The sequence below is a fragment of the Amphimedon queenslandica genome, unplaced genomic scaffold, assembly GCF_000090795.2.
Source record: "Amphimedon queenslandica unplaced genomic scaffold, v1.1 AMPQUscaffold_12397, whole genome shotgun sequence".
Classification (NCBI taxonomy): domain Eukaryota; kingdom Metazoa; phylum Porifera; class Demospongiae; order Haplosclerida; family Niphatidae; genus Amphimedon; species Amphimedon queenslandica.
The window spans coordinates 6,434-17,243 of NW_003547366.1; the positions used below are offsets into that span (position 1 = coordinate 6,434).

General features: G+C 32.4%; 4 protein-coding genes across 4 annotated transcripts in view; 3 read left to right on the forward strand and 1 right to left on the reverse strand.

The window, feature by feature from the left end:
- The window catches only part of LOC100638872 (transcription termination factor 2-like), a gene marked incomplete at its 5' end in the record, with an annotated part of 5,791 nt that extends 4,225 nt beyond the window's left edge, over window positions 1-1,566 (forward strand). The window contains 6 exons of the mRNA XM_020004119.1: window positions 314-403; window positions 492-555; window positions 698-780; window positions 848-922; window positions 1,117-1,200; window positions 1,380-1,566. Coding sequence (XP_019859678.1) covers window positions 314-403; window positions 492-555; window positions 698-780; window positions 848-922; window positions 1,117-1,200; window positions 1,380-1,452 — 469 coding nt within the window. The remainder of the gene's footprint in view (window positions 1-313; window positions 404-491; window positions 556-697; window positions 781-847; window positions 923-1,116; window positions 1,201-1,379) is intronic.
- Window positions 1,567-1,697: 131 nt separating this feature from the next.
- On the forward strand, window positions 1,698-2,567 carry LOC109587898 (uncharacterized). Its single transcript, XM_020004120.1, has 3 exons — window positions 1,698-1,762; window positions 1,806-2,090; window positions 2,144-2,567. The coding sequence occupies exons 1-3, from the start codon at window positions 1,729-1,731 to the stop codon at window positions 2,521-2,523; spliced, it is 699 nt and encodes a 232-aa protein (XP_019859679.1). The 5' UTR covers window positions 1,698-1,728; the 3' UTR covers window positions 2,524-2,567.
- A 1,344-nt stretch (window positions 2,568-3,911) lies between these two features.
- On the reverse strand, window positions 3,912-5,927 carry LOC109587899 (uncharacterized). Its single transcript, XM_020004121.1, has 2 exons — window positions 5,308-5,927; window positions 3,912-4,979 (listed from the first exon to the last, which is right to left on the reverse strand). The coding sequence occupies exons 1-2, from the start codon at window positions 5,921-5,923 to the stop codon at window positions 3,985-3,987; spliced, it is 1,611 nt and encodes a 536-aa protein (XP_019859680.1). The 5' UTR covers window positions 5,924-5,927; the 3' UTR covers window positions 3,912-3,984.
- A 42-nt stretch (window positions 5,928-5,969) lies between these two features.
- On the forward strand, window positions 5,970-7,002 carry LOC109587900 (uncharacterized). Its single transcript, XM_020004122.1, has 3 exons — window positions 5,970-6,347; window positions 6,399-6,583; window positions 6,642-7,002. The coding sequence occupies exons 1-3, from the start codon at window positions 6,000-6,002 to the stop codon at window positions 6,718-6,720; spliced, it is 612 nt and encodes a 203-aa protein (XP_019859681.1). The 5' UTR covers window positions 5,970-5,999; the 3' UTR covers window positions 6,721-7,002.
- The last annotated feature ends 3,808 nt before the right edge of the window (window positions 7,003-10,810 follow it).

The window sequence follows — 10,810 nt, forward strand, 5'->3', positions numbered from 1 at the left end:
TGATTTTGGCCAAATTTCATCAGAAATGAAAAGGAGAATTTTTCATTTTAATAATTTTTCCTGTTACGTTTTTAATTTGTAATTTTATGTTGCATAGAAAGTTTGAACTGATTCTGATCAAATATGAATTTTTATGAATCTTTAGAAGTTGCTCTATACGCTATAGTGCTTATCAGCTCATGAAGCATGCTTTGTGGGAAACCCTGGTTTACACTGTAGTCTACTATAATGAGTATTTATTGCCTTAAATGGACTTTTACTACTGTTTTTGCAGTATATGTACATGTACATTGATATTATTCTTTTATTGCAGTATCATAGTGTCACAGTGGACCAGCATGCTGCATATCATTGAGCATCACTTAACACTGTCAAACATATCATGTACAAAGATTGACGGGAAGTGAGTTAAATTTATAAATGGATGTGTACATACATGTATTTTGTATATTTACATGTATAATGTATGTGTTGTGTTATTTATTTCTTAGAGTTCCTCTTAAAGACCGTCATGCTAACATTGATGCATTTAACAGGAAATCACCTAACCCAAGAGTTAGTATTGATTACTTGTATATATTTACACATACATGTAGACGTACTTGTAGCTATACTGAATGATGTGACAGCAATACTCTTTTCCTCCTTTCTCTGTCTGTCCCTGCCTCTCTCTCTTTCTCCTCCTATTCCTCTCCAGGTCATGTTATTATCATTACAAGCTGGTGGTGTTGGTCTAACACTGACTGCTGCCAATCACGTCTTTATCACTGACCTCCACTGGTACGTGCGAAATTATGAAACTAGTGGAGAGAGTGTTTTGTATTATAATGCATTATGTACATTATAGGAATCCTCAATTGGAGCAGCAGGCATCAGACAGGTGTCATCGTGTTGGTCAAACACGGACAGTAACTATCCACAGGTAAGGAATACATGTACATGCATGCAAGTTTTAAAGAATTGTATGTACATTTTATTAACATTTTGAATTGATAACCAGTACTTGTAAAGTACATGTACATGTAAATGTATTTTTCACTTGATATGCATCATTGCCTACACCCATTTAAAAGCTTGCTCCACTCTGTGATTATGATTCAAATTGTATTCCCTTAGGTTTATGACTGAGAATACAGTAGAGAGAGTCATAGCAGTAATACAGGAAAACAAGTTGAAATTAGCTTCTGATGTTCTTGGAGGGTAAGCTACTCACACACACACACACATGTATAGTAATGATACTTCATTGCCTGTTAGTCCTACATGTAAAAACCAATAGACTACATATGCCCACTAAACATTGTGTTGGGTTTGATTTGATTATCACAGCTCACAGTATTACACACATTATCTATTTTATTTTTCTTTTCCCAAATTAGGTCTACCAAGAAAGGAAGGAAGGGTATGGGGCTGACACTTCAAGACCTCAAAATGCTCTTTGAAATACCTTAACTGATGATCATTTATTATAATTGATTTCATTTATATGCTGCCCACTTGATGTTGTACTGTATTGTCATTGATTATTGATTTTAAATCATTAGTTTAGTAAAACTGTCACACAAACAAGGGAAAATGGGATTTGTGCCATTGATAACAAAAATTCTATTATCACTAGATCTACCATCATATTGTAACTAGATTCATTGTTCCACTTATCTAGTCACGTGAAGCTATTATTGCATGCTGTCACCGCACCAGCCCTGCAGTACCGCCCTTGGTTTAAACATGGCAAGTTCTTCTGTAAAACAACAGATACTAGGTTAGTCACAAAAAGAGTCTTTTGTGCTTTGATGAATTATTAGGTGATGGAGATCTTGCTAATGTACGTGGCTTATTGAAGGACCATGGTTATGCTGGTGTTGATTATTATGATCTTGGTCTCCAATTGGGTCTGCTTCCTCGTACACTTGATGTTATTGAAAAGAATAATCGTGGAGATGTTAGTGGTGGTCTAAGAGAGTGTTTGAAAGCATGGTTGAAGCAAAATGATGATGTAAAAAGTAAAGGCGGTCCAACTTATAATTCACTAATACAAGCTTTGAGGCAGATGGGAGAGAATGCTGTAGCTGATGGGATCAATAAAAATTGTGAGGAACATAGTTGATTTATCATACATTTATGAGTCAATTTATACCTATAGGTGACACTATGGCTCAGCAAGCACCTGCAAACCTGGTCTCACCATCAGTACCATCTTCCAAGGTTGTAGATAAAGAAAAAGCAAAAAAAGTGTTACGTAAAAACTTTGATAAGCTTTCTGCTATCCTGGCAGCTCCAAATAACCTTTCACCCATCATCATGAGTTTGTATGCTAAAGAACTAATTGCTGATGCAACTTCCACGGAATGCATGAATGCTGGCAGACCAGTAAATGATAGATGTGCTTCACTATTGTTTGCTCTTAAAGCTACCATAGATGGGAAACCTCAGGAAATAATAACTTTAATTGAAGTATTGAAAAATAATGAAGCATTTAAAGATGTTGCTAAGGAAATGGAAATGGAAATGTCATTGTGTTGAAAACTATTTTTTCTTGAGCTTAGTTTTTATTAATTTTAGAGCTACTTTTGTGTTATTATTTTATTTTTGCTAAGCATAGGGCATGCATAGCCTGACCATAGTTGTGGCATAGATATTTAATATTATTATACCCTTTAAAATAAATGAAAAGTAGAATGAATTAAAAACAAATTTTTCTTCGGAATAAAAAAATCAAATAAATAACAAACAAAATTGTAAATAAAATTAATAAAATTATGAATGCTATACTTGCCCAAAATAGGGTAAAACTACTAACATTAGTCGTGCTGTATGAAACTTGTAATTGCACAGTAGAATATGATTCGGAGATAGATCTAATGTAAATAAATTTATTCCTAGATTTCTTGCAGTAAAATTTATTGCAAGTTTCTATCACACAAGTAGGATCATTAATGTTGAGATACTCGTTGCAATCACTTGGGTTTTTATACCCACTAATGTTATATGTGTATTTTAATACTGATACATTACTTTCAACAATGTATTCATCCTTTATTTCAATCCCAACATAATATAAATCTGCCTTTGTGATATTGAAAACTGCTACTAAATAGTTATTGGTTGTATCTATTGGGTATGATTTCACTGCATGGTATGGCTCATAATTTCTAAACTGGTTATAATCAGCATAATTGTTAAAAAGATACAATATGGCAACTTCCTCATCTGTTGCAACACACATGTTGTTCTTCTCTATTACTTCAAAACTATACGTTATTGAAGATGGCTCTATCAGGTATATAGGCAGGTCTCCACCTAGGTAGTTGTAGTTATACCTAGCTAAACCCTCCAAATTTGGAATACTTGACAGTGGAAGATAGTCACCTTCTTTTATTGGACTTGTATCACTACTAAGCACTTCAACAATGGCATCATCAGCATTTTGTGATAATAGTGTCACTGACACTTTATATATTGATCTATTAACCGTTATCAGTAATGGTGAGCTTGAATCTTGAATTGTTAAAGTCTCATCAGTAGTCTTAGAAGTTGAATATGACTGCCAGAATAAAATACCAAAGCTAATAATGCACGTCCCTAGTGCAACAATTGCCATTGGGCATAAAATATATTTTGTTTTACCTATAAAATTGTGACAGTCAGTTCATTATTTATATACAAAGAATGCTTTTATAGCTCTTACATTTATTCTTGGTAGAAATTTTCTCTCCTTGAATCCCTCCTTTTGCTGACAATAAATACTCTTTTTCATTTGACAATTTTATAGCCATCTACTTGCTTTGTTATTTGTCTTACTCATGCAGAAGATCTATCCATATAAGGTAATATATACTATGCTATGCTGTTATGTAGTTGTATCAGCCCAGCACAGCAGTTGACAACTGTGCTCCATTTCATGAATATCATTACAATATAACAGTCAGCTATAAACTCATTTTATAACACATAATAGCAAATAATTAGATATCATTAGTTGTTTCAATTAAGCTTGACGTATCTATTACTATCAGTTTCAGTTGTCTTATACCAGCAATAGCATTTTATGAGATAGAGACAAAAAATAAATCCAGCAAAAATGATAAATGCAATAAGGTACCAGAATGAGTTGCATGGAAAATAATAATGTTTAGAGCTATAACTAATCTCTTTTACGGCATTACCTGCTGGAATATTAACAAATACATGACCTTCATTGTCACAATCTTTAAAACGGTGATACAAATCAATCACACACGACGGTCTTGAAACATTCAAAGTGCAGACTTGACTCAATGATAAACTCTCATATGATGCTTGAGTGACAGAAACATTGCCAAAAACAAGGCAACAATTTTCTACTTCAAGTGCAACGTAGTATATAGAGTCATGATCAATCGTAAAACTCCAAGATAAGTTTGATGAAGTAATGTGAATTTCTTTATAGGCAAAATTGCTGCGGTTGTTTCTGAAGTTATTATAATCTTTGAAGTTGTCAAATAAGTACAGAGATGCACAATTATCAGATGCTAACACACATGTTTTATTATAGCCATTGCTCTTGAAATATAAAGTGTAGTTTAAGCTTGATCCTTTTTGCAAAAAAATTGGTATGTCACCTGAAATGTAATTATAGTTGTGACGTCCACCAGACAGGCCAGGAATATAATTTGGAGGAAGGTTTTGTAAAAATGTTTTAGGAAGAAAAATACTTTTGTAAATTCTAATGTTAACAGGACCATTGCTTCCCTCATTTTGATTAAAGGACACACTGATATTGATTGATATTGTCTGTGAATGATACGATACCAAGAGCTTTGTTTGATCTTCATAAGAAGTGCCATACTCTCCCAGCAACGGGATCGTCTTTGGATCATTTGACATCAAAAAATAAATTGCAAAAAGAAGCATGGCTATGCTTGTAAGAAAAATAGCGATTAATATGATGAAGAATACCACTCTACAAATATATTTGCAAATTCTGTGGCATGGATTTCCTAAAAATAAAATGCAGTCATACAAATCTATACATGCATGCACCTTTAAATTTAACTGTAAATTATATACGACTAATTATTTGCCCACAATGCTTTGAAACTACTATAATTAGACATAATTAATTTTATTAGCTACAAAGGCAATTAAAAAAATCCTAAAAAGTAGATTAATGAATTTATAGTACAGTACACTTTGCTTACAATAACACTGAGTAGTGGATAGTGACAATTATTGTAAGTTGTGCATGGACATAGATAATAGAGTACACTAATATCTTTGTGTACTCTAATATCTATGGCATGGATGGCTATAATTATTCTCACATACCTTTTACTTGTGAACAACCAGATTTTTTGAGCAAATTATCAATTTCTTTCAGGCTACGATCATTGCCAGACAGCAATTTTTCATTCTCAATCAGAAGGACCAGAAATTTACAGTCTGATATGTTGCTTATATTAGGCATCATATCTTTAGGCAAAACTTTAGCAGCACAGTAGCCTTTAAATGCTTTAAACTCTTCCTCATTCAAGGAAAATACCTTTTTACTAAGTTTCACTATGTTTTTTATATTATTTGGATCAATATCTAAGTGGCCTAGATCAGCATTTTCTGATGCAGCAGCATCTTTTAAAGCCTTCTTTAGTTCGTCACAATCACAGCCAGTACAATCTATCTTCTCGAGAATTTGTAGAACTATGGTAGGAGCCGCCTCCCGTGTTACTTTCTCTTCTATCAGGCGGTAGAGGTCCATAAAAGTTATTCTTTCGGCGTCAAGTCGCACTTGTGATATCTTTAAGACCTCAGCTAAAACTAGTTTGAATAATTCGACAATCATGGCATTTTCTCTGTCACTAAAGTTCTTTATTTGACGCATTAAGTCTTCATACCACCGAGGTAGTAGTGTCTCTGGTTCCAGAGCTGGCATCTCTGCTGAGGCCATTGCTGAGTGCAGCTACTAGACCTAAGGGGTGGGGCTCATCACATGATTCTATTGCTCCATCAATAGCTAGATCTTTATGGAGGTTCACTTGAGTGCCTGCTCATCAGCAGCAAAAATTACCAGGGAGAAAGTTTTGTCTGTCTTAAAAGACAGCGGAGTTAGAGATGAAGATATTACTGAAAAGAATGGGACATTTATCATTAAGGTTTCACTGTCTGTGGCATCTATGATCATAAGAAACAGAGACAAGTATCCCAGCACTTGGGTCCTTGCTGTACCAAATCCTATTCCTGCTGTCAGTGTTACCATCTCATACTGTGAAAATGTATTGCCTGTTAATTCGGGCCCAGCTAATGCCAAATCAGATGTCGTTGATGATTCTAAAATTGTCTCTTTTCTTGACGAATTAAAAGCATCAACTAAAGTAAGCATAATTTCAAAGTGTATAGATCTATATCTTTTATATTATGTATAGATTGGTTATGGAGTGGTCGTGACATTTAAAAAAATTGATGCCTGCTATTTTCGTCCATTTACTTCGCCGCAAGAAATTCTTCCTCTTTTAAAAGTTGAAGTCATTGGCAGCAATGAGGCTAGCTTTAGTGAGCAGAACTGCAGCAACTTTCGAGACCTTCTCTTCAGTAAATTCCCTGGTCATTGGTAAGATTTGCTATCACTACTTTTATATCATTATATATGTATTTTATTAATTCTATAGTATTGCATGGACATCTTGCAATGATTCAGATAAAACTACTTCATGTACTTTTGTTTATCATCCACCACCCAACACATAATGAAGCTCACAGAAGTATTCAGTGATAAGTAATTATTTTACTATGAATTTCAATTGATAAACTTTAACTGTTAAGGCCATTTTCAGTATTATTCAAGTATTGCATATCTATGCTAGTTTTAATGGCATTTTTGTAGTATTTCATAAGTGTGTTATTTTAATAACAGTTTCAGTTTTGTAAAGAGCTTTAATATAAATTGTTATATACAATAACTTCTAATATTTTCACTGTACATTATGACTAGATAGCACATTTACTATAACTATTGATATCTTTCCTGTGAATGACGTTTCTTATTTTATTTATAATGATATTCATTGGGATACCGTAAAACAGAATGTGAGTAGCCCACTCTATGAATCAAATTGACACTAAAGCAGTTACTATTACAATTGCCAAAGCACAATCCATGAATTTTGTTGTTATATAGCTTTTATGCAGGAAATTTTACCATGTCATGCTGGACTAGTGTAGTCTATACACTGCTGTCAATAAAAAAACTAGATTGATCTATGTTTACCTTCTAAAAACAGAACGCCATCATGCTAAAGTAGAGTAAGAGAGAATGTAGATCTATTACATGTAGATCTATGTAGACCATGCTTGATGAGCTAGCCTAGCAAAAATGAATTTAAGCAATAATATCATACTCATAAATTGCAAGGAAACTGGCATGATTTGCTGCAGCTGAACTGATTTTTCATCATCAATAAGGTTATGGTAGACTAATTATTGAAAATACATCAACCATTAATTTTATAAGTAAAAAATAATAAGTCACACTTTTCTTTTCTTAAAAGCAGACTCAAGTGCCGTTGTTCTTCTCTTTCGCTAAAAAGAAATTATTTCATTTTGAGAAATAACATAAACAAAATGCCTACTCATTGAAGCAGCTTGACTAACAACCTCCATGAACTGTGAACTTGACAGAGGATTTGAAATTATACAAGAATTTTTGCATGCATAAATGAAAAAAATAGAAAAAAAAGAAATGAATTACAAAACTAAATAAAGTTTGGTGTTTCTGGTAAATATTTTGACATTACATTACATTTAATGCAGGAATAAAACTAATGGTAAGACATTAAAAAAGTTTAAATATTAAAAATCAAAAAAATTAATAAAAATTGGGAATAATTTTGGAGCTAATTTTTGAAAAAACCATGCCTGGTTTTTATAAATTTTGGTATTTTTTAGAAATTGGTAAATTTCCATAACTCAACAAATTCTAAATTGGAATTAGCTCAAACTTTCTACACAACATAAGTACATCAATGTGTATCAGAAAATGTAATAAAAATTGGGAGTGATTTTTAAAGTTTTTTTTGGAAAAAACCATGGGCTATAGCCTATATTGAGTATTATCAGAAATTGGCTTGTTTTTAAAAATGGCTATAACTTGAAAATTTTAAGTCAGAATCAGCTCAGACTTTCTACATAGCCTAAGTACATCAATAATTATGTATCAGAAATGTAATAAAAATTGGAGGTAATTTTGGAGCCATTTTTCAGAACAAACCATGGTAAAGCCTTGGGTATTTTTCTGAAATTTGTAGTTTAAAAAATGGCTTCAAAATCACCCCCAATTTCTATTACATTTTCTTATACATATTGATGTACTTATGCTATATAAAAAGTTTGAGCTGATTCCGACAAGTATTTTCTGAGTTATTAGCATTTTTTTAAAAAAACAACCATTTTCTGCCGAATAATACCCTAGGGGCCCATTGTTTTTTGCAAAAAATGGCTCCAAAGACACCTCCAATTTTTATTACATTTTAAAATACATATTGACATTCTTATGCTATATACAAAGTTTGAGCTGTTTCCTACAAACAATTTTTGAGCTGTCAGCACTTTTAAAACAAGCCAATTTTTAAAGAAGAGCAAAGGTTTGTGCTTAAAAATGGTTCGGAAGTCACCATAGTTATGTTTTTTTAAAATTCTGATGTATATTGAGTTTGGCCATTTCGAAACTGAGGCAACTTCTGAAAAGTGGTTCAAAAATCACCTCCATCAATTATTGTCTTTAACCTTTTTGACTGATTTATGAACTTTCAACTCTCAAAATGCATTCAGTGCATTGCCACTGCAGTTAGTAACTTAGTTCTGATCAATGTTGTACATGTACATGTAACAAGTTCCCTAAGGTCTGGTTTATTATTAATATGTTGTAGGGTCTTGTTGGATACTTTGTCATTGGGTTTGAGGTTCCCTCTTATCATGTGTACTTCAGTACTAGTCCTCAAGATACACCCACTCACTGGCATCAGAGGATATTCTTCCTCAATGAACCCATACAAGTTCAAACAGGTGGGTCTGGTTTAAAATTAATGTACTCATTACTGTCTATACTTATTAATTGTGTAAGGACAAGTCAGTATATCAAATACTGTCTGTTTGTATGTACATGTACATATACATCGCTCCTAATTATACATTTTATAATTATTGTTACTATTATTATTATTATTATTATTATTATTATTATTATTATTATTATTATTATTATTATTATTATTATTATTATTATTATTATTATTATTATTATTATTATTATTATTATTATTATTATTATTATTAGGTGGTTTTATTGGTAGTATCAGTTGCTATAACAGCAAGGATTGTTCAAGATCACTTGATATCAAGATACAGATGATGTTATTCTTACTCTCAAAAGAATTCCAAGAATTAATAATGAACAAATTATACACACTATTATCATGTGGTACTGATTGTACTTTGTTTATCATCAGTAAAATTAAATCATAATTAATCTTTACCAACTCTTCTTCATTAAAAATTTTTTGTGAATTAACAAAATTAAAAAAACTAAAAAAATTTCAAAATAAGCAATAGTAACATAGCAAATCAAGCAATAAATTGAATGCATATCAAGCAATGAATTGAATGCATATCAAGCATCAATGTTGATACTAAAATTAATCCCCAACTCATTCCTAATAACTTCAATCCAGTCCTCACATAAAACTATTGCTGCATCAGCATAACTGCCTCTTACAGCAATGAATGAGCTTAAGAACTTTTGACAGTGCTCCTCCACTTGAGGTAACTTCCTCTTGAAATTAAGACTAGCCTTGAACTCTGTAATGAAATTTTCCATGCTACGAGTCTCTTTGACTTCATCACTAATAAGATGAGCTGCATATAACTGACTGGCAAGATCTGAGAGAGATGTCTTAAGAGAATTGAGTGCAGCATAATGAGATACAAGAACATCACCAATCACTTTCTTTACTTTAGTGACATCACTAGTAGCTGATGGGCCTACTGTAATAGAGGTCAAAGGTCAGTATATACACACACAGTATTATCACTTACTAGCTCCTCCAGTGGATGATACTGATGCTGATTCATGTACTACATTAGAGGAGGAGGAGGAGGTAGTAGGACCTGTGAAATGAGGTATAATAAATTAATTTTTAATTATCATTGACTTACTCATTGATGGAGGAAGAGCAGGAGGTGATTTGTTGATGTAAACAACTTTTAAAGGATCTATTCCAGTTAATTCAATAGGACAATGAAGTGGATCCTGAGCAATACCAGGTTTAGCATACACTGACATACTGCAGCTTGAGTACAATGGGTTTAATGGAAAATAATCAATTGTAGACTGGAATAACTACAGTATAAAGAAACAGTAATATATTGCATGATTTAATTCCATAGACACATACTTCCATTGGTTTTCTGTCAGGATAAACAGTCCATCCTAACTGTAGTTGAGTAGTTTGTAGTGTCATTTTGAGTGTTCCATTTGGTTGAATGAACTTAAATAAGTCAGCAATATTATCATATTCAACTGACGTCTGCTTGTTCTCTAAATACTACAAGAACATACATACAACGACTCTAATCAATCAAAAGACATACATTATTATACATGTGTGTACATATGTGCATATATAATAACACTTTACCGTTTTAAGAACTTCTAAATCTCTAACAACAGAATACATAGCTTTCCAATGACCAGTTTCTTTCTTATCATAGTACATCATTCCAGAATACAATGTATCACGAAAATGTTCTAAACATATTTAGTTTACATATTGAAACATGTATA

Bases quoted from the DNA above. Each gene is read 5' to 3' on its own strand.
- LOC109587898 (XM_020004120.1), top strand. From the start codon at position 1,729: ATGGCAAGTTCTTCTGTAAAACAACAGATACTAG. The intron at 1,763-1,805 runs GTTAGTCACAAA...ATGAATTATTAG, and splicing joins TGTAAAACAACAGATACTAG to GTGATGGAGATCTTGCTAAT. The intron at 2,091-2,143 runs GTGAGGAACATA...TTATACCTATAG, and splicing joins TGATGGGATCAATAAAAATT to GTGACACTATGGCTCAGCAA.
- LOC109587899 (XM_020004121.1), bottom strand. From the start codon at position 5,923: ATGGCCTCAGCAGAGATGCCAGCTCTGGAACCAGAGACACTACTACCT. The intron at 4,980-5,307 runs GTATGTGAGAAT...TTTTATTTTTAG, and splicing joins TGGTTGTTCACAAGTAAAAG to GAAATCCATGCCACAGAATT.
- LOC109587900 (XM_020004122.1), top strand. From the start codon at position 6,000: ATGGAGGTTCACTTGAGTGCCTGCTCATCAGCAGCAAAAATTACCAGG. The intron at 6,348-6,398 runs GTAAGCATAATT...TATTATGTATAG, and splicing joins AATTAAAAGCATCAACTAAA to ATTGGTTATGGAGTGGTCGT. The intron at 6,584-6,641 runs GTAAGATTTGCT...TTAATTCTATAG, and splicing joins AGTAAATTCCCTGGTCATTG to TATTGCATGGACATCTTGCA.